We start from the raw sequence: 23325 nt of genomic DNA on the forward strand, positions 1-23325 counted from the left end.
AGCTAAAGAGCGAAGTCCCGTGATGTTTCAATCGAGGACTTTTACCGTCTACTGCCCCCTGATTTGATGCCACAGCTTCGACTCCATGCAGCTCGTGTTTTGTCCACGTTTGGAAGCACCTATCTGTGCGAACAGATGTTTTCAATAATGACTTTAAACAAGACCAAGCACAGATCGCGCATTACTGACGAAAACCTACACGCCGTTTTGCGGATTGCCACAGAATAGAACTAAAACCAGACATCGACGAACTGACCAGGGGAAAACGGTGCCTGACATCCGGCCAGAAAACATTGGTAAGCACGAACAAACTACATTTAAATAGAATGAATGTAAAACCAAAACTCAGTATACTGGAATATGCATATAGTTTATTGATTTTGCTTGTGTTTTGTTTATTTACAGAACACAACACAATGAGGATGTGTGTGAGTTGGTGACAGGGTGAAGAGGGATCAGCGTTGTGTTCAAGGACAGGCAACGTCACCTCATTGTTTTGTTCTTATGTGAAATGCATGTTCGTTGTGTAATAAATAACGAAAAAGTTTTGTGAATGAAGTTGAGAGTTAATATCAAAACTTGTTTTTTATTATTTGTCTGCTTATCTTCAAAGCAGACAAAGAATAATTTTCCCAGCGAATAAAACTGAAACATCGACAAGCTAACGAGCTAAAGAGCGAAGTTTAGCTGAGCAGTTTAAAAATACTGAGCATATTGTTAAACTGCTCAGTTTAAAAATACTGTAATTTTTAAACTGAGCAGTAATTTTACATCCATGCAAACTCAAATGTAATATTTAAAACTTGAATACATAAAATCAGTTATTTAACAATATGAGGTGTTGTTTAAAAATAAAAAAGATAGCAATTTCTTTTTATTGCAGAGACATTAGATTCTTAAATTTATGGTATTCTTTAAACGTTGTAATTTTGGTTCATTGTAAACTTTACCTGTAAAAAGTTTGTAGAAATCTTTAACATAAGGTCAATATATATTTTTAAACTGTAATATGTTGTGTGTGTGCGTTATTGAAAATTTATATTTGTGAAAATCATTAGGTAAATGCTAATGAACTGCCTTCCTGCAGTTTATGAGCATTGAACTGTTACTAAACAGTTCAATGCAAGGTTCATTAGCGTTAGCATTTTAGCTTCAATAAGCTATTAGCTATTTATTTTACTTTTTAGCAATGTTTAGTATACTGAATGGAGTAAATCAATTACAGAAAATATCCTAGTGATTTCCCACATACTTATGAAAGCAATGACGCTAACATTAGCGTTTCTGCTGATTTTAGCTGATATACTTACTTTATAATACTGAATGGTGCACGTCCGCCTTACTTAACGTTCTTGCGGTTCTCCGCGTGCCACTGATTACGTTGCGGCGTTCTTTAGCGTCGATGCCGATTTGTAGCGTGACGACGCCGGGCCCATGCCCGACGGGCGCGCCTTGGCAGGCCCCGGCTAAATTTCTTCCGAAATTTTCTAGTTTCAATTGTAATGTTGTTTTACAGAATTGACTTCCCTTTGGGTAATATTTTAATCTCTTTTTGTTGATTAATAACTGAGTTAAGGTTTTCTTGTATTTTCATAAATCATATGTGTGCATTCTTCTGTTTATTTGCCTCTAAATAAGGTTTTTGGGATCTATAAATTGTTTACTTGTATTGAAAAAAAAATCTTTTGGGGGACATATTGAAATCTAGATGCAAAAGCTTGAAAAAACGTGAAGAAAAAAAACCTAGGTGTGTGATGGTATGCACACATCTAGGTTGGCAAGCAAAACAAAGCAAAAGCATAACAAAGTAAAAATTTGTTCAGTGTGACTCCATGTTGCTTCCCTGGTCATTAAACGTTTAAATACAGCTTTACAATCATATAAATGCAAAAAATCATCATGGTAATGGCGAGAAACAAATGTTGTAAATAGGTATTGGGAAGAATTAACTTGAATATATGAATAAACTAAACTTATTTAGATGAAAATAGGAAAGAATCATTCCTCTCTCAAACTTTTTAAAATGTAATCTGTGGGTAAATGGGGTGAATTAGGGCTCATATCAACTTTATCAGAACAAGAATCCAGAGAAACAACTCTACTAGTTTATTATGGACCACTTATTCTTAAACTTGGGAAATTTTTTCTTCCTTTGATTTATTTTGTCTGTATTTCTTTTTAATTCATGTAAAGCACTTTGAATTGCCTTGTTGCTGAAAATGTGCTATATTAATAAAATTACCTTACCTTACCCAGCTCGCAAGTGAAAGTTGAATGTTTGACATTTAAACATTCGAATGTTGAATTTTAATGTTGTCTGAACATTCGCTCCAAATTCACTTGTCCCGTCTACATTCACTTTAAAATCGTTTCTTCCAAACCATGAAATCACCGGGACATCAAATTCTGGATAATTCATCTGTAACATTGTTTCCTTTCCCTAAAATAACATGAGATTTATTTTATGTACCAATTTCTAAATTCTGGAATGTTGTCATTTTACAGATTTGATTTTCTTTGTGAGATATTTTAATCTATTTTTGTTTACCAAGAACTGAATTAAGAATTTCTTGTATTTTTATTAATCATTTGCATTTATTTTTTCTATGATTATGTTGCCTCTAAATACAGTTTTAGGGATCAATGAATTGGCTACTTTTTATTGAAAAAATTATGTTAGACGAAATACTGAAAGCTAGATAAAGATGCTTGAAAACATGAAAACAAAACTTAGGTATGTGATGATATGCACAAAGTAAAAGTATGAAGAAGCAAAACTTAAGTCAGTGTGACTCCATTTTGCTCCCCTGGCCATTACGTGAATGTGTTATTCTGATCTCCCACCACCAGGTGGCGGTGTAGGTATTTACCACAGGTTTCAGTGACACCGAGATCACTATTTTGGTCCTGACAGTGAACCAAACTATGTGACAGCCAGTATGAGGTAATGGGAGTTCTTTAAAACTATTTGAAGCCGAAGCTATACTCAGAACCCGTTTTAAACAGATATTTCCTGTAACTCAACCCTTTCAGTGTATTATTGTCACCTCTGGTTCTTAGAAGTAATGCCTCACAAACAACTGAACTCATGACAGATTTATTAGACAACATAACCAAATGTGCAAAATGTGTCTTTGTGTTTCTGTTCCTTATTCTATTACTCTGAAGAACAGATGGCACACATTTGAAACACTATTAACTTTATGCCTTAGAATATGATTTAATTGCAAATAATTAATAATAGGACCACTAAAGTAAACTCAGTGATCAAACCAAAGCTAAGCTCAGTGTGAAAACAGAAATGAAACCAACATTTGTTTATAACATCTCTAATATAGAAATGTTAGTCGAGGTAATTAAAAATAATTTGAATATATTTTAGTACAAAGATTTGATGCAAACTGTTTGAAGTTAAAGAGTTTCTCACAGTGAGCGATTCTATAAAAAGAATTTATTAGATTTATGAAAATAAGGAATCTAACAAACTCTGCAAATTTGTCAAGACAGAACTATAAAACTACTTCTGTTAATTAGCAATTTATTCCAGGCTGGACTTTTTGGTCTCTCCACTTTTTCAGTACATCTATAAAATTGCACACAACATCCTGAAAAAAGAGCATCAGTTGTATGTTTTATACAATGGATGACTTGAAAACAGTTGCAATAATTAGTCAGACAGAAAGATTGGAGGAATATGGTATAGATTCAGATCTTGTTGTGAAGATCTGCCTCACTCCATGTCTGTCTTTGCCAGAGATTTTTTATTGCTACTGACGCATAAATATGATCAAGTATTGATTGATTTATTGCTTAATGGCCTCTATGGAGGTCATTAAGCTTTTCACTCAGGTGTATTAGTGTCACAACACTGGCCCTGTAGGTCTGGAGATGAACAAACCAATAGTGTTGTAGGACTAGAGATCATTTTTTGATGGCCTCTTAGATTATGTCTGTGCCTCTATGGAAATTGTTTTCACAAGTTCTACAAACGTAGAACGTTTGAAAACCACATGAGGGTGAAATAATTTTCTTTTACCCTCACAAAACAAACCTTTGCTTTTTCTAAAGGGCAGATTGGTATTCAAGTGAGTGAAAAAAAGTTTTGTTTGTTTAAATGAAGAATGTAGTTTGTCAGAAAGTTCAGTGTGAAAAACAAGGAAATGCTGGCTAAACTCAGATCTATGCTGAGATAATCTGCACAGATTGACTCTGACTATGTCAGCTTGCTTGTTCACAAAGCCAATGATGATTTAAAGATTAATATAAAATGTCCTTTTTTGTTTGTTAATGTGTCTGTTTTACGTTTAACTGTAGTTTTCTTTGTTTTACATTTTACAGAGCTTTATTGTGGAAAAACAATACTTTATTTGGATTTTCAGAGATACTTCATTGTTAAGACAATACTCATCTGTTTCTTTTTTTTCTAAGCTTCAAATAAAATATGTGTTCTGTCCTTCCAGCTTCTTTAGCTTTCTGTTTGAATCTTCCAACTATTTCACTGCAACAAATGAAACAGCTTCACCAGACATTATTTTGGTAAATTATATCTTGTGATAAGAAGAGGTTTGTGGGTTTATTTAAAGAGATGTTCTTTTTATCATATTTATCTTTGAATCATATTTATGCTCCAACATGCTCAAGGTTGGCACTCTGGCTTTGTAGTAGCAGGTGAGCCCAACAATCCAGCCTCTAATCCAGTTTAACACCAAGATATTTACATTTTACTCATGATAAAAAAATGTTTGACCTTTTTTGTCTTTTCTACAGTTTATAATGACCCAATTTATTTAGTTTTCTTCAAGATTGTTCTCACACCATGGATTTAAGCATTTTGCCCATTTTGCACAAAGTTTCTTGTTCACCTCTGATAGACCCAGAAAGCTGCAAAAATAATCTGAATATTTATACAGATGACTGGACTCTGACTTTTACTAGAAGTTTGACATTGAGTGAAAACACTCAGAGTACAATCTCCTCTGCTGCTCCTGTGCTGCTGACGACCTGCTTACATGATCTTTTAGTCTCACAAATTATAATATTGGCAATAGACTTTAGATTTTTTTTAAAAAGCCTTAATGCAAAGTGAATTTCTATGAACTCTGGTGTTGATAAATACTAGTGCAACAAATAACATTTCTCTGCTTTGTTGCCTGATATCTTTTTTTTTTTAAACTATGATATTCCTCATTCCTGTTCTGTCAGATGCTGGTAACTGTTTGCCACACCCAACTCAAATGCCTATAAACATGCAGTACTTCTCAAGATTTTGTTAAGGTGTGCTTTGCAGCTTATAGGTTACTAGCACACAACTTGTAAAAGTTGTGAAATGCATTCATAGTGTTTGGATTTAGAAGATATTATCTAGATACTTTATTTTTTCTCAAGGTTTTACTGATGGATTTCAGGCTCATCCTGTTTGGGCTCACAGGTTGGTATCTTATTCTGGCTTCTAATAATTTTTGTTCTTTTAGTTATTTTTTCACAATGGAAAACTGAGACAGAGATGAAATGTAAGACAAAAGTTAAAATCAAGTTGTGTTAAAAATGTGCAGGTGCACTGTGACTTCCTCAATACGCTTTTAATAGCTTCTTCAGAGACCTGATTCACTCAGTTTTATCTTGCAGTTATGATTTGTGTTAATTGCGATAAGACAATGTGTTTGTAAGTTGATTATGGAATGTGTCTGTTAAATTGAGTGTATAAGCTGAATATGTGATTAGCACGTTCAGGTGTCTGGAAATTTTACCAGATGAACCAGATTTGTTTCTTCTGTTCCTCTGATTTTGACCGACTTGTTTCCATTTTTCCAGGATGTCACTTAAGTAAGTAGTGTGTTTAAAATACATTCACAGGTTTACCTCTTTATAACACTAACATTGGTTTACAAATGTTAAAGTTATAAAGCATCCTCAGCAGGGTTTCTCTAATAGTTTAACATTACAGTAATCTTAGTTAACTTGAAGACAACTGCAAAAAAACTATTTCTCTTTCATTATTCTGGCATTTAAAAAAAGTTTTTTAATACATTGTATGTAACTATCTAGTTCTAATTGTATCCCTGCTTTTGTTTTAAATAAAAAGAAAAATGTTTTAATGATTTTGCACATTTTGACTGCTAGTAGTTTTGTTCCAAAACTATGGGGTTCCATTTGTGTCAAAAATTAGTAGAAGTCATAAGTTTAGATGTTGTTGGTTTGTGTCATTGCTATGTGACTTTGGTTGTCATGTAGTACGGGGAGCTGGTCTTGGCCTTGACTTGGTCTCGACTTCCCTCTCTTAGTCTCAACTTTTTCTTTGACCCTGAAAGTCTTGGTCTTGTCTTGGTCTCAATGCACACTGGTCTTGGTCTTGACTTGATCTCAGTTTAGGTTGTCTTGACTACAACACTGCAAACCAGCTATGAAGGTTACTTTGTGGTTCCTTCATGTTTACCAAGTTCAGTAAATATAAATCCTTTTAAACTACACAAATCATGGATATTGCATTAAAATAAATTCTAGAAAGGTTTTAGGACAAACAAATTGTAAATCTGAATGTCAACATTGACAGTGATTCTTGCTGAAGAAAACTTAAGTCTCCACATCTTGTCATTTGGATACACTAATAATAATCAAATGCTTTAAATCACTATTTTTGCTGACATTTTCCACAGAAAGAACACTTGGAATAAATAAGGAAGATGAATGCAATGCCTGTAATGCAATGCTGTTAAAGTTTAGTCGGTTTTATTTCAGGCGCCCTGCTCAGTGTTGCCTGTGGCCAAAGCCATCAGTACTACTTTGTGAACACTTCACTTAATTGGACAGAAGCTCAGAGCGTCTGCAGACGGGACTACACTGATCTGGTCACCATTGAAAGCTCAGCTGATGTTGATGATTTTCTAAGTACCACCTCCAATAATACAGGTGGGTTTTTTATTTGAAAATGAGTGAACAACACATGTATACTCACAAACCCCACATTTCAAGCACTTTGAATTGCCTTGTTGCTGAAAATGTGCTATATAAATAAAACTACCTTATCTTATGTTTTCATATTATCCTTCCATCCATTTTTTGTTCACCCTTGTCCCTAATGGGGTCAGGAGGTGCTGGTGTCTATCTCCAGCTACGTTCCGGGCGAGAGGCGGGGTACACCCTGGACAGGTCGCCAGTCTGTCGCAGGGCAACACAGAGACATACAGGACAAACAACCAAGCACACACACAAACTCACACCTAGGGAGAATTTAGAGAGAGAGACCAATTAACCTGGCAGTCATGTTTTTGGACTGTGGGAGGAAGCCGGAGTACCCGGAGAGAACCCACGCATGCACAGGGAGAACATGCAAACTCCATGCAGAAAGACCCCGGGCCGGGAATCGAACCCAGGACCTTCTTGCTGCAAGGCAACAGTCCTACCAACTGCGCCACTGTGCAGCCCCTGTTTTCATATTAGTGAAAGTTTTATCATATGAGTATAAACATGCTTCACTGCAGCTTTTTAATGTAATAAACGTTTTTTTATTATTTATTTAGGCAAGGCCTGGATAGGTCTTTATGATGACACAATAAACAGCTGGAAATGGTCCCTAAATGACAGCAGCTTCTACGATCCTGGAGAATATTCATTTAGGAACTGGGGACCTAGCCAACCCGATAATAATTTTGGACAACAGCATTGTGTTAGATTTTGCGGTTCAAGTTATCTCCCTGTGGGCCAATGGGATGATATTGGGTGCATGGAGACAATGCAATTTGTGTGCTATAATGGTAAGAGTGTTATATATATATATATATATAGATATATATATATTTGAAAGATTATTATTATTATCATTTTCTTTTGGTTTTCTTATTCTACTTTTTGTGTATATATTTACAGGTACAGTAGGTGGATCACCATCCTATGTTTTGAGTAACATTTCACTAAACTGGACAGAAGCTCAGAAATTCTGCCGTGCGAATTATGTTGACCTGGCCAGGTAAATAACAAGACGATATCTTAAAGCAAATGCTGCATTAATGCATAATAATCTATAGAGAGAGGGATTGTAGTTCATGAATTCCAGACATTTTCCTCTGGGTTTTTGTCTTGTTCGTTACTATGCAATAGTCAGCCCCGCCCACTCCTCACAACTCCTCTGAGCTGACTACTGACCAGTTCTCTGTCTAACAGGTCCGGAATATCCCTAAGACCTGGGTCTTACCCTACAGGAGGTCTGTGAGAGATAATCTGTTTAAACTGGTGGCGAGAGAGGCTCATCTAGCTCTAACTACCTTCGATCCAGAAGTTACGACCCTCTACAGTTAAAGAACAGTCAACTGAGTAGCCCTCACAGCTGCGTAGCCCCAATAACCACTTCTGTTAACGGTAGCCCCCTCTCTTAAAGAACCTGCACTTGGAAACGGCTAGATTAGGTTTAGTGACTCAGATTCAAGTCCCAGGGTCGTTATTTTTATACTCACTAAAGGAAAGTCCGAAGCCACCACATTACTGGAATCATGTACACTAATTTTACTTTAATTGGAGAAACTAAAATAAACAATGACTCAATTAATTTCAATGTCCACCAACCTCTACAGAATTTTAAAAAGATGTATTTATTAAGCAAGCTTTAGCAGGGATAAGTGACATACAGATTAATTATTAGAGATTACAGTACTAATTTAAAATAATAAAGTCAACTTAAACCAAACATTTCATCCTAACTCCCTTCCCTGACCTGTGTCACTACTAAACTGAGAGAGGCTTTTGGGGAGCAGTTCAACTCATACCCAGATGGCTGTTGATCTTGGCAACAGAAGTCTTCAATTCCTTGGTTCAGAATCTTTGTCTTTGTGTAGTAAAATCCTCTATAGAATAGATGCAAAGCAGAATTGGTCCTTGTCCTTCGAAGATAGCACACAGAGATATATTCCTTCATTTAATCAGGTAAACCCCGTTGAGATCTAGATCTCATGTTCAAGAGGGACCTGAGCAAAAATTTGCAATACATAGCAACCTGGTTACAAGATAAAAACAATTAATACATATGCACAAGTATAAAACAATAAAAACAATTTAAAAACAATGACACTGAATCTTGTTGCCTATCTTTAAGAACTGCTCGAAATAAGTCCAGTGAAATCATTTCCGACATCTTAAGTTCAAACTGCAACTGATTCCACGCTGTGGGGGCCAACACACTGAATGCCAAAGGAAACCCAACACAGATTATTTTCCTTGTGTCCTGTATTTGATATGATTGTTTATTAACATTGTTTTTCCTTGCCAGTGTACGAAATCAGACAGAAAATGAAATCATCAGAACCCTAATAGGTGCCAGCAATGTTTGGATTGGACTGTATCGGGAAAAGCTGTGGTCTGATGGAAGCACCTCTCTGTTTCGAAACTGGGCGGATGGCGAACCCAATGAGCTCTCTGGTGATCAGTGTGTTGCTGGATCATTTAGTGACTCTGGAAGATGGTCGGATGAAAGTTGCAGCCTGAGTTTGCCATTTGTCTGCTACAAACCAAGTAATGTATCTCATTTTCGATGTTTCAGCAGCCATAAATAATCCGTAATTTTACACAACAGGTGACTGTGGTGTGGTCATTTTCTGCAGGTCCCTCAACTACAGTCTCTAAGCACATTACATTATGCAAGACAGAACCAAAAATAAAATTTTTTGAAGGCTTTCTTTTGTTTAACAAACAAAAATATATATAAATCCCCAACTATGCTGTGAAACAAAATACTTTCTTCTTGTTTAATATACCGTGACGTTTTGTATTGTCTTTATCTTAGTCCCACCAAATGCAGAAGGATTTACAGCTTCAGCACAAAATGAGAGCAGCATCACTCTGCAGTGGAATAAAATCAACATCAACACCAGTTTTGTTCTCCAGTTTAAAGGTGTGGAGACATTCATCAGAGCACCAGATGGAGATGGACCAGTGACTCACACAGTCTCATCTCTCACTCCTGGAACAAACTATACATTCACTCTATTCTCTGTTCTTGACAACGTCAGGAGCAGTGGAGTCAGTATTACTGCAGCTACTGGTAGGACTTTACATTTCATTAAGAAAGGGAGACTTTTGTCTTTTGTCTTTACTGTTATAATGCTTATCCTCTGTTTTGTCCCACATATTCTACTTGAAGATTTTTGTACCGGCTGTCGATGTTGTGCTTCAGGCACAGACTGCATCACCACCAATGGAGTTATTGAATGTCTTGACCCCTGTGACACCTACACTGTACTGAACGATACATGGCGTTCAACAGAGAATACTGTCTATTCATCTATACACTGTGACCGGTACATTGCCTGGAGTGGTTGGTATCGCTTTTATTTGGGTCAGACCAGCGCTCAGATACCAGAGAAATGTGTGGCAGAAAACAGATGTGGAACTGCTGCTCCTTTGTGGATAAACGGGACTCATCCAGTCCAACTTAATGAAATTGTAACACGCAATGTGTTTGGTTCCTGGTGGGGTTCCTGCTTCTCTTTTGCCTCAAACGCCATCCAGATCAAACTTTGTTATGGATACTACGTCTACAAACTTCAGCAGCCGTCTGGATGTACGCTGGCATATTGTGCAGGTACTGTTGTAATAATTTACAAAAAATTCAGAATTATCTGTTTTCCTTTTACAATAAGGCAGTTTTAATATGTATATGCAGATGCACACACACACAAACACAAATTCATTCGTTACTATAAATTGTAGTTATTTCCTTAACCAAACCCAATGTGAAATATAAATTGTATGTCTGATAAAACTAATGCTTATATTGGAATATATATTGTGTCTGTGTGTGTTAGAACCTCAACCCTTCAGAGTATTGACACAAGATGAGACCAGCATCACTCTGATGTGGAACAAGATGAACAACAACTTTAGCTTTGTTCTCCAGTTTAACGGCACAGAGACAAACATCAGTGCACCAGATGCAGATGGACCAGTAACTTACACAGTCACATCTCTGACTGCTGGAACTAGATACACATTCACTCTTTTCTATGTGTTTGACAATGTGAGAAACAGTGGAGAGCAACTGTCAGCTGTCACTGGTAAGATATTTCACTGCACAAAGTAACTTTTAACACCATCACTGGTATTATTTTAAGAAAAACAAATTTATCTTATCATCTCTGAAAGCCTACAGACTGTAAAAGAAATGGTTTGATTTCTCCTCTTTTTTAGTGCTTTTTGTGTATGTACTAGGTACTGAGACAAAACTTATAGATTCCAAACTATGACCAACTTCTCTGTTAGTCATCATTTCAAACAGAAACTCAGGAGCAAATGCTTATGATTCCTCATGAAAAGCTCACATTGTTTCACCAGTACCCTGAACAATCAGAGCACTTCTTGTTTTCAATTAGTAGTAAAAACCCCTTAACCCTCATCCTTGGAAAATACAATGGAAAACGTAATGCAGCCGTTTAGCTTCTTGTTAAGGGGTTTAGAATAAATATTCAGTCTTTCTATGCTTTGACCATTGCTTGTGAAATATAAACTATGACTACAAAAATGAGATCCCAGTATAAACAACTTAATGACACTTTCTTCTCTTCAGATGACTAAGCTCACCTTTAGAAACAGGAGAGTCTAAAGGACTGTCAGCTTAGGGGATTCAAATTCTGATTATTGTGCATCCTGAGCCACTATGTTTAGTTGATTTGAATGATGTCGATATCTGGACAGATTATAGATGATTGGAAGCAACATGATGTGGTTTTGAAAGTGAAAAGACGCAATGGAATGATCAATACTGTTTAAAAAGTACATAACACTGATCTATCCTATATTCCTTTTCCTCTTTGCTAGTTTAATTGACCCGGATGTATTTTGTTTGTAAGCTACAATTAAGATACTGGCTACTCATAGATATACATGAAAACCCAACTGCAAAAACCTGAACTTTTTTTAAAAATCAGCTCCTCGAAATGCAAAAGGATTTATGAAGTCAGGACAAGATGAGAGCAGCATCACTCTGCAGTGGAATAAAATCAACAACAGCACCAACTTTGTTCTCCAGTATGACGGCACAGAGATATTCATCAGAGCACCAGATGGAGATGGACCAGTGATCCACACAGTCTCTTTTCTCACTGCTGGAACTAGATACACATTCACTCTCTTCTCTGTTCTTGACAACGTCAGGAGCAGTGGAGTCAGCATTACTGCATTTACTGGTAAGACTTTACATTTCATTAAGAAAGTGAAACTTTTTTAACACCAAAATTCTGTTAGTCTGCAGTGCATTGGTTGGTTATTGAACAAGACCCATCTGCTATATAAAAATTTAAAAGACTCAGTAGTGCAGGGTAAAGCACAACTGTCACAGGTTCAAGTCCTGGTCTGGTGACCTTTGCCACAGGTTTTCCCCATTTCTCATAAACCAGTTTTCTGTTCGAAGACTGTTAAAGTCTTAAGAAATTACTCAAAAATCTGCTATGTAGCAACTAATTAAAGAGTCTCATCTGACAGTCAACAAAGTAAAGAAACATGTTTAGTGGCCATTAAATTTCCTAATAGGATCAACATTTTCAATCATAAAGGGAATGTGAGATGTTTCTGTTCTTTGTCCTGAGTAGGATTTGTTTAGTCCATGTATAGAAAGTGACTGTAAATGGAAAGCAACATGTAGCCGTCACGCTGTCACAGGTAGATTTACTGATGAAAAGGATTTAAAAGATATTATTTTATTTATTAGTTGTACCATGTCAACTAAAAATCTGCTAAAACCAAGACTTAACGTTAATGTTTTTCCATTTGCTGTTTGCTTGTTTAATTGACCCGGACGTGTTTTTTTTGTAAGCTACAATTAAAATACTGGCTACTCATAGATATACATGGAAACCCAACTGCAAATACCTGAACTGAACATCTCTTTTTATAAATAGGAGATGTTTTTTTTCTGTTTTTTTTTTTTTTTATGATTTCCTCCGACTGCATCTTTAGTGATATCGTCACTAAAGGTGCAGGAAAACCTGTTCACCCTCATTAACTCAAAATCTGACAGTAAGTCGAAATAAAAACAAAAGTATTTTGTGTCTTTAGACATATAATGCTTATCCTCTGTTTTGTCCCACATATTCTATTTGACGATCCTTGTACTGATGTTGTCCTTCAGGCACAGACTGCATCACCACCAATGGAGTTGTTCAATGCCTTGACCCCTGTGTGAACTACACTGTACTGAACGATACATGGCGTTCAACAGAGAATACAGTTGACTACTTTTCATATATACACTGTGACTGGTCCATTTCCTGGAGTGGTTGGTATCGCTTTTATTTGGGTCAGACCAGCGCTCAGATACCAGAGAAATGTGTAGCAGCAAACAGATGTGGAACTTCTGCTCCTTTGTGGATAAACGGGACTCATCCAGTCCAACTTAATGAAATTGTAACTCGCAATGTGTTTGGTTCCCGGTCGGGTTCCTGCTTCTATTTTGCCCCAAACACCATCCAGATCAAACTTTGTTATGGATACTACGTCTACAAACTTCAGCAGCCGTCTGAATGTTATCTGGCATATTGTGCAGGTACTGTTGTAATAATTTACAAAAAATTCAGAATGATCTGTTTTCCTTTTACAATGAGGCAGTTTTAATATGTATATGCAGATGCACACACACACACACACAAACCGCAATTCACTCGTTTTAATAAATTGTAGTTATTTCCTTAACCAAACCCAATGTGAAACATAAATTTTAGGTCTGATAAAACTAATGCTTATATTGGAATATATATTGTGTCTGTGTGTGTTAGAACCTCAACCCTTCAGAGTATTGACACAAGATGAGACCAGCATCACTCTGATGTGGAACAAGATGAACAACAACTTTAGCTTTGTTCTCCAGTTTAACGGCACAGAGACAAACATCAGTGCACCAGATGGAGATGGACCAGTAACTTACACAGTCACATCTCTGACTGCTGGAACTAGATACACATTCACTCTCTTCTATGTGTTTGACAATGTGAGAAGCAGTGGAGGGCAACTGACAGTTGTCACTGGTAAGACATTTACCTGCACAAACTAACTTTTAACACCATCACTGGTATTATTTTAAGAAAAATAAATTTACTTTATCATCTCTGAAAACCTACAGACTGTAAAAAAATAGTTTGATTTCTCCTCTTTTTTAGTGCTTTTTGTGTATGTACTAGGTACTGAGACAAAACTTATAGATTCCAAACTATGACCAACGTCTCTGTTAGTCATCAGTTCTGACAGAAACTCAGGAGCAAATGCTGTGCTAAAACAAAACCTCAGACTCTTTTTATTGTCTTCCATTAATAATGAAAGGTACGATGTTTTTGATTGGTGAAACAACCAAAGTAATCTATTTTTTCAGATAAAGTTTGTACGTTTGTAGATGCATAGAATGACATTTTCTCTCCAAATTCCAAGAGTTGTGTTTTAAAATATGCAACTTTAAATTAAATCATGGAACCAAGCTGCTGTGAATAAATACCTTATTTTATGGGCACAAGGTCTAAGGAATGAAAACACTAGTGGGGGGTTTTCTTTTTTACACATTGTCTAATGCTACATGCAATGAGAAAATAATACTATAATCCAGAACATCAATTTGTACAAGGGTAAAAAGTACAGTTTAACCCTCTTCAGTGTCTTTTAGTGATAGAGGAAATTAAGAATGGATGACCTTTGCAGCATGTTTTCCCCTTCTCTCATTACCTGCTTTCCTGTCTAATCATTCTGAAATAAAGGAAACTAGAGCCAATAAAACCTGAAAAAGGTGAATCAAACTCTCTTCATTCAGACAGCAAATCTCAAAATCAACTGCTCTCTAACCTTTACTTTAACTAACCCTAATCTTTTGTTTTACTTCACCAGATTTGGCTTCTTATATTAGAAATTGATAAAATATTGTTGCTTGATTTGGATTTTTTCCTAGTAGAATTATTTGGCTTAAGATTGTGGGACACATATCTTAACCATCACAATATTGTTTGTTTGTTTCAGTGCCAGAAAATGCAAAAGGCTTCAGAGCATCAGAACAAGATGAGAGCAGCATCACTCTGCGGTGGAATAAAGTCGGCAGCAACATCAACTTTGTTCTCCAGTATGACGGCACAGAGACATTCATCAGAGCACCAGATGGAGATGGACCAGTGACCTACACTGTCGCATCTCTGACTGCTGGAACTAGATACACATTCACTCTTTTCTCTGTTCTTGACAATGTCAAGAGCAGTGGAGTCAGTATTACTGCAGCTACTGGTAAGACTTTACATTTCATTAAGAAAGCGAAACTTTTTTAACACCAAAATACTGTTAGTCTGCAGTGCATTGGTTGGTCATTGAACAAGATCCATCAGCTATATAAAAATTTAAAAGACTCAGTAGTGCAGGGTAAAGCACAACTGTCACAGGTTCAAGTCCTGGTCTGGTGACCTTTGCCACAGGTTTTCCCCATTTCTCATAAACCAGTTTTCTGTTCGAAGACTGTTAAAGTCTTAAGAAATTACTCAAAAATCTGCTATGTAGCAACTAATTAAAGAGTCTCATCTGAAGGTCAACAAAGTAAAGAAACATGTTTAGTGGTCATTAAATTTCCTAATAGGATCAACATTTTCAAACATAAAGGGAATGTGAGATGTTTCTGTTCTTTGTCCTGAGTAGGATTTGTTTAGTCCATGTAGAGAGAGCGATTGTAAATGGAAAGCAACATGTAGCTGTCAGGCTGTCACAGGTAGATTTACTGATGAAAAGGATTTAAAATATATTATTTTATTTATTAGTTGTACCATGCCAACTAAAAATATGCTAAAACCAAGACTTAACGTTAATGTTTTTCCTTTTGCTCTTTGCTTGTTTAATTGACCTGGACGTGTTTTTTTTTGTAAGCTACAATTAAGATACTGGCTACTCATAGATATACATGGAAACCCAACTGCAAATACCTGAACTAAACATCTCTTTTTATAAATAGGAGATGTTTTTTTTCTTTTTCTTATGATTTCCTCCGACTGCATCTTTAGTGATATCGTCACTAAAGGTGCAGGAAAACCTGTTCACCCTCATTAACTCAAAATCTGACAGTAAGTCGAAATAAAAACAAAAGTATTTTGTGTCTTTAGACTTATAATGCTTATCCTCTGTTTTGTCCCACATATTCTATTTGACGATCCTTGTACTGATGTTGTCCTTCAGGCACAGACTGCATCACCACCAATGGAGTTGTTCAATGCCTTGACCCCTGTGTGAACTACACTGTACTGAACGATACATGGCGTTCAACAGAGAATACAGTTGACTACTTTTCATATATACACTGTGACTGGTCCATTTCCTGGAGTGGTTGGTATCGCTTTTATTTGGGTCAGACCAGCGCTCAGATACCAGAGAAATGTGTGGCAGAAAACAGATGTGGAACTGCTGCTCCTTTGTGGATAAACGGGACTCATCCAGTCCAACTTAATGAAATCGTAACTCGCAACGTGTTTGGTTCCTGGTATGGTTCCTGCTTCTCTTTTGCCTCAAACGCCATCCAGATCAAACTTTGTTATGGATATTACGTCTACAAACTTCAGCAGCCGTTTGGATGCAACCTGGCATATTGTGCAGGTACTGTTGTAATAATTTACAAAAAATTCAGAATAATCTTTTTCCTTTTACAACAAAGAAATTTTAATATGTATATGCAGATGCACACACACAAACATTCTGCAATTCACTTGTTTTTATAAATTGTTATTTAAGTTAAGTTATTTCCTTAACCTAACCCAATGTGAAACATGAATTGTATGTCTGATAAAACTAATGCTTATATTGGAATATATATTGTGTCTGTGTGTGTTAGAACCTCAACCCTTCAGAGTATTGACACAAGATGAGAGCAGCATCACTCTGATGTGGAACAAGATGAACAACAGCACCAGCTTTGTTCTCCAGTTTAAAGGCACAGAGACAAACATCAGTGCACCAGATGGAGATGGACCAGTAACTTACACAGTCACATCTCTGACTGCTGGAACTAGATACACATTCACTCTTTTCTATGTGTTTGAGAACATAAGAAGCAGTGGAGGGCAACTGACAGCTGTCACTGGTAAGATATTTAACTGCACAAACTAACTTTTAACACCATCACTGGTATTATTTTAAGAAAAATAAATTTACTTTATCATCTCTGAAAACCTACAGACTGTGAAAAAATAGTTTGATTTCTCCTCTCTTTCGTGCTTTTTGTGTATGTACTACGTACTGAGACAAAACTTATAGATTCCAAACTATGACCAACGTCTCTGTTAGTCATCAGTTCTGACAGAAACTCAGGAGCAAATGCTGTGCTAAAACAAAACCTCAGACTCTTTTTATTGTCTTCCATTAACAATGAAAGGTACGATGTTTTTGATTGGCGAAACAACAATAGTAATCTATTTTTTCAGATTAAGTTTGTTCGTTTGTAGATGCATAGAATGACATTTTCTCTCCAAATTCCAAGAGTTGTGTTTTAAAATATGCAACTTTAAATTAAATCATGGAACCAAGCTGCTGTGAATAAATGCCTTATTTTATGGGCACAAGGTCTAAGGAATGAAAACACTAGTGGGGGGTTTTCTTTTTTACACATTGTCTAATGCTACATGCAATGAGAAAATAACACTATGAGCCAGAACATCAATTTGTGCAAGGGTAAAAAGTACATTTTAACCCTCTTCAGTGTCTTTTAGTGATAGAGGAAATTAAGAATGGATGACCTTTGCGGCATGTTTTCCCCTTCTCTCATTACCTGCTTTCCTGTCTAATCATTCTGAAATAAAAGAAACTAGAGCCAATAAAAACTGAAAAAGTGAATCAAACTCTCTTCATTCAGACAGCAAATCTCAAAATCAACTGCTCTCTAACTTTTACTTTAACTAACCCTAATCTTTTGATTTACTTCACCAGATTCTGCTTCTAATATTAGAAATTGATAAAATATTGTTGCTTGATTTGGATTTGTTCCTAGTAGAATTATTTGGCTTAAGATTGTGGGACACATATCTTCACCATCACAATATTGTTTGTTTGTTTCAGTGCCAGAAAATGCAAAAGGTTTCAGAGCATCAGAACAAGATGAGAGCAGCATCACTCTGCGGTGGAATAAAGTCGGCAGCAACATCAACTTTGTTCTCCAGTATGACGGCACAGAGACATTCATCGGTGCACCAGATGGATATGGACCAGTGACCTACACTGTCACATCTCTGACCCCTCGTACAAACTACACATTCACTCTTTTCTCTGTGTTTGAAAATGTCAGAAGCAGTGGAGTCAGCATATTTGCAGCTACTGGTAAGATACTCAAATCTGTTGCATACTTCATGGTTTGCATTAAGTTACATTATTTTTTCCATAAACTCAAAGTTTCTGTTGTTTAATGGCTTGAATTTAACTGCAGCACTTTGTGAATTATCTCTAAAGATATAAAAGTTGGCCCAAGTCTTTTGTAGCACCTGTATTTATTATGTCTTACTGTTGTTGTTGTTCCTTGACTAGTTAATTACAAAAATTAATGATAGAAAATAAAATCAACCCAATATGTTTTTTTTCTTTTCATGTTAACAAAACTTCATTGACCAACAAACAGGTCCAAGTGAGTAAATAAAATTCTTTAGTTTTTCTTTTTTTCTTAGGATAATTACTTTTGTATTATATAAAAATGTTGATGTTTCAAATATTTATACTTAATTTGAAAACAGTTATCACATTATTCTTTAATAATCTACAATTTAATTGATTTATCTTATTTTTGTGAATTATACATGTCTAATTTTTTTGTCAACAGATTATGTTTTTGGATTGGATTTGAAGTTGGAGCTTCTAGAAGAAATGACAAAATCAGAGATGGAAGACGCTTTGATAGAGGTAAGCTAATATCTATTTACATTTTTTATGTCTATTTGTGTCTTTTTTAACCTTTGACTCATAAATTTATTTTTCAATCCAGCTCCTCAGAGAAAATAATCTGCCGCCACACATTACTCTGAAAATCATTTCCTCCAAACCATGAAATCATCGAGGGAATCAAATTCTGGATAATTCATCTGTAACATTCTTTCCTTTCCTTTCCATGAGGTTTATTTTATGTACTAATTTCAATTGTAATGTTGTTTTACAGAATTGACTATTTAATCTCTTTTTGTTGATTAAGAACTGAGTTAAGGTTTTCTTGTATTTTCATAAATCATATGTGTGCATTCTTCTGTTTTTTGTCTCTAAATAAGGTTTTTGGGATCTCTAAATTGTTTACTTGTATTGAAAAAAATCTTTTGGGGGACATATTGAAATCTAGATGCAAAAGCTTGAAAAAACGTGAAGAAAAAAAACCTAGGTGTGTGATGGTATGCACACATCTAGGTTGGCAAGCAAAACAAAGCAAAAGCATAAAAAAGTAAAAATTTGTTCAGTGTGACTCCATGTTGCTTCCCTGGTCATTAAACGTTTAAATACAGCTTTACAATCATATAAATGCAAAAAATCATCATGGTAATGGGGAGAAACAAATGTTGTAAATAGGTATTGGGAAGAATTAACTTGAATATATGAATAAACTAAACTTATTTAGATGAAAATAAGAAAGAATCATTCCTCTCTCAAACTTTTTAAAATGTAATCTGTGGGTAAATGGGGTGAATTAGGGCTCATATCAATTTTATCAGAACAAGAATCCAGAGAAACAACTCTACTAGTTTATTAATTATGGACCATTTATTCTTAAACATGGGAAACTAATAAGTAGCTCTTATACTTTTTCTTCCTTTGATTTATTTTGTCTGTATTTCTTTTTAATTCATGTAAAGCACTTTGAATTGCCTTGTTGCTGAAAATGTGCTATATTAATAAAATTACCTTACCTTACCCAGCTCGCAAGTGAAAGTTGAATGTTTGACATTTAAACATTCGAATGTTGAATTTTAATGTTGTCTGAACATTCACTCCAAATTCACTTGTCCCGTCTACATTCACTTTAAAATCGTTTCTTCCAAACCATGAAATCACCGGGACATCAAATTCTGGATAATTCATCTGTAACATTGTTTCCTTTCCCTAAAATAACATGAGGTTTATTTTATGTACCAATATCTAAATTCTGGAATGTTGTCATTTTACTGATTTGATTTTCTTTGTGAGATATTTTTATCTTTTTTTTTTTTTTTTACCAAGAACTGAAGTAAGAATTTCTTGTATTTTTATTAATCATTTGCATTTATTTTTTCTATGATTGTGTTGCCTCTGAATACAGTTTTAAGGATCAATGAATTGGTTACTTTTTATTGAAAAAGTTATGTTAGATAAAATACTGAAAGCTAGATAAAGATGCTTGAAAACATGAAAACAAAAACTTAGGTATGTGATGATATGCACAAAATAAAAGTATGAAGAAGCAAAACTTAAGTCAGTGTGACTCCATTTTGCTCCCCTGGCCATTACGTGAATGTGTTATTCTGATCTCCCACCACCAGGTGGCGGTGTAGGTATTTAGCACAGGTTTCAGTGACACAGAGATCAGAATTTTGGTCCTGACAGTGAACCAAACTATGTGACAGCCAGTATGAGGTAAAGATAGTTCTTTATAACTATTTGATGCCGAAGCTATACGCAGAACCCGTTTTAAACAGATATTTCCTGTAACTCAACCCTTTCAGTGTATTATTGTCACCTCTGGTTCTTAGAAGTAATGCCTCACAAACAACTGAACTCATGACAGATTTATTAGACAACATAACCAAATGTGCAAAATGTGTCTTTGTGTTTTTGTTCCTTATTCTATTACTCTGAAGAACAGATGGCACACATTTGAAACACTATTAACTTTATGCCTTAGAATATGATTTAATTGCAAATAATTAATAATAGGACCACTAAAGTAAACTCAGTGATCAAACCAAAGTTAAGCTCAGTGTGAAAACAGAAATGAAACCAACATTTGTTTATAACATCTCTAATATAGAAATGTTAGTCGAGGTAATGAAAAATAATTTGAATATATTTTAGTACAAAGATTTGATGCAAACTGTTTGAAGTTAAAGAGTTTCTCACAGTGAGCAATTCTGTAAAAAGAATTTATTAGATTCATGAAAATAAGGAATCTAAAAAACTCTGCAAATTTGTCAGGACAGAACTATAAAACTACTTCTGTTAATTAGCAATTTATTCCAGGATGGACTTTTTGGTCTCTCCACTTTTTCAGTACATCTATAAAATTGCAAACAACATCCTGAAAAAAGAGCATCAGTTGTATGTTTTATACAATGGATGACATGAAAACAGTTGCAATAATTAATCATAGACAAAAAGATTGGAGGAATATGTAGAATAGATTCAGATCTTGTTGTGAAGATCTGCCTCACTCCATGTCTGTCTTTGCCAGAGATTTTTTATTGCTACTGACGCATAAATATGATCAAGTATTGATTGATTTTCTGCCTTTTAGATTGTGTCTGTGCCTCTATGGAGGTCATTAAGCATTTCACTCAGGTGTATTAGTGCCACAACACTGGCCCTGTAGGTCTGGAGATGAACAAACCAATAGTGTTGTAGGACTAGAGACAATTTTTTGATGGCCTCTTAGATTATGTCTGTGCCTCTATGGAAATTGTTTTCACAAGTTCTACAAACGTAGAATGTTTGAAAACCACATGAGGGTAAAATACTTTTATTTTACCCTAACAAAACAAACCTCTGCTTTTTATAAAGGGCAGATTGGTATTCAAGTGAGTGAAAAAAAGTTTTGTTTGTTTAAATGAAGAATCTAGTTTGTCAGAAAGTTCAGTGTGAAAAACTAGAAAATTTCGGAAGAAATTTAGCCGGGGCCTGCCAAGGCGCGCCCGTCGGGCATGGGCCCGGCGTCGTCACGCTACAAATCGGCGTCGACGCTAAAGAACGCCGCGACGTAATCAGTGGCACGCGGAGAACCGCAAGAACGTTAAGCGAGGCGGACGTGCACCATTCGGTACGATTTAAAATGTTGTCAAGGCTTTTATTTTGGAAGTTTTGTTAAACTTCATTTCAAAGGGCCAAACTAATCCCAAGCGTAATAGTCCTTGGGTTAAAATAGTTATATAATGCTCAAAACACAAGTAGCTGATGTAAAAATATTCAAGGCTTTTATTTTGAAATTTTCAGTATGCTTCATTTTAAAGTTCTGAACTAATACCACGTGTAAGAGTGCTTTGGATGAAAAAGTCAAATAAAGCCAAAAAGAGCAATTACGTCATGTAAAAATATTCAAGGCTTTTATTTTGAAACTTTTGTTAAGCTTCATTTCAAAGGGCCAAACTAATACCATGTGTAACAGTGCTTTGGATGAAAAAGTCAAATAAAGCCAAAAAGAGCAATTACATGATGTAAAAATATTCAAGGCTTTTATTTTGAAATTTTCAGTATGCTTCATTTTAAAGTTCTGAACTAATACCACGTGTAACAGTGCTTTGGATGAAAAAGTCAAATAAAGCCAAAAAGAGCAATTACGTCATGTAAAAATATTCGAGGCTTTTATTTTGAAATTTTCAGTATGCTTCATTTCAAAGGGCCAAACTAATACCATGTGTAACAGTGCTTTGGATGAAAAAGTCATATACGGCCAAAAAGAGCAATTACATGATGTAAAAATATTCAAGGCTTTTATTTTGAAATTATTATTATGCTCCATTTTAAAGTTCCGACCTAATCCCATGTGTAACAGTGCTTTGGATGAAAAAGTCATATACGGCCAAAAAAAGCAATTACATGATGTAAAAATATTCAAGGCTTTTATTTTGAAATTTTCAGTATGCTTCATTTCAGAGGGCCAAACTAATACCACGTGTAACAGTGCTTTGGATGAAAAAGTCACATAAAGCCAAAAACAGCAATTACGTCATGTAAAAATATTCAGGGCTTTTATTTTGAAATTTTCAGTATGCTTCATTTTAAAGTTCTGAACTAATACCACGTGTAAGAGTGCTTTGGATGAAAAAGTCAAATAAAGCCAAAAAGAGCAATTACATGATGTAAAAATATTCAAGGCTTTTATTTTGAAACTTTTGTTAAGCTTCATTTCAAAGGGCCAAACTAATACCATGTGTAACAGTGCTTTGGATGAAAAAGTCAAATAAAGCCAAAAAGAGCAATTACATGATGTAAAAATATTCAAGGCTTTTATTTTGAAATTTTCAGTATGCTTCATTTTAAAGTTCTGAACTAATACCACGTGTAACAGTGCTTTGGATGAAAAAGTCAAATAAAGCCAAAAAGAGCAATTACGTCATGTAAAAATATTCAAGGCTTTTATTTTGAAATTTTCAGTATGCTTCATTTCAAAGGGCCAAACTAATACCATGTGTA

The 23325-nt window shown here is 35.3% G+C and overlaps 1 protein-coding gene across 1 annotated transcript in view; it reads left to right on the forward strand.

Moving 5' to 3' along the window:
- The first annotated feature begins 2189 nt into the window (after positions 1 to 2189).
- LOC116732420 (uncharacterized) overlaps positions 2190 to 23325 on the forward strand; it is a 51716-nt gene continuing 30580 nt past the window's right edge. Inside the window, exons 1-14 of the mRNA XM_032582568.1 lie at positions 2190 to 5428; positions 6736 to 6906; positions 7518 to 7751; positions 7864 to 7963; positions 9257 to 9498; positions 9770 to 10027; positions 10160 to 10567; positions 10791 to 11039; positions 11910 to 12167; positions 13109 to 13522; positions 13752 to 14000; positions 14974 to 15231; positions 16165 to 16578; positions 16814 to 17062. Of these exons, the coding sequence (XP_032438459.1) occupies positions 5395 to 5428; positions 6736 to 6906; positions 7518 to 7751; positions 7864 to 7963; positions 9257 to 9498; positions 9770 to 10027; positions 10160 to 10567; positions 10791 to 11039; positions 11910 to 12167; positions 13109 to 13522; positions 13752 to 14000; positions 14974 to 15231; positions 16165 to 16578; positions 16814 to 17062 (3538 nt within the window). The 5' untranslated portion in view covers positions 2190 to 5394. The remainder of the gene's footprint in view (positions 5429 to 6735; positions 6907 to 7517; positions 7752 to 7863; positions 7964 to 9256; positions 9499 to 9769; positions 10028 to 10159; positions 10568 to 10790; positions 11040 to 11909; positions 12168 to 13108; positions 13523 to 13751; positions 14001 to 14973; positions 15232 to 16164; positions 16579 to 16813; positions 17063 to 23325) is intronic.

The sequence above is a fragment of the Xiphophorus hellerii genome, chromosome 14 (assembly GCF_003331165.1).
Source record: "Xiphophorus hellerii strain 12219 chromosome 14, Xiphophorus_hellerii-4.1, whole genome shotgun sequence".
Lineage (NCBI taxonomy): Eukaryota > Metazoa > Chordata > Actinopteri > Cyprinodontiformes > Poeciliidae > Xiphophorus > Xiphophorus hellerii.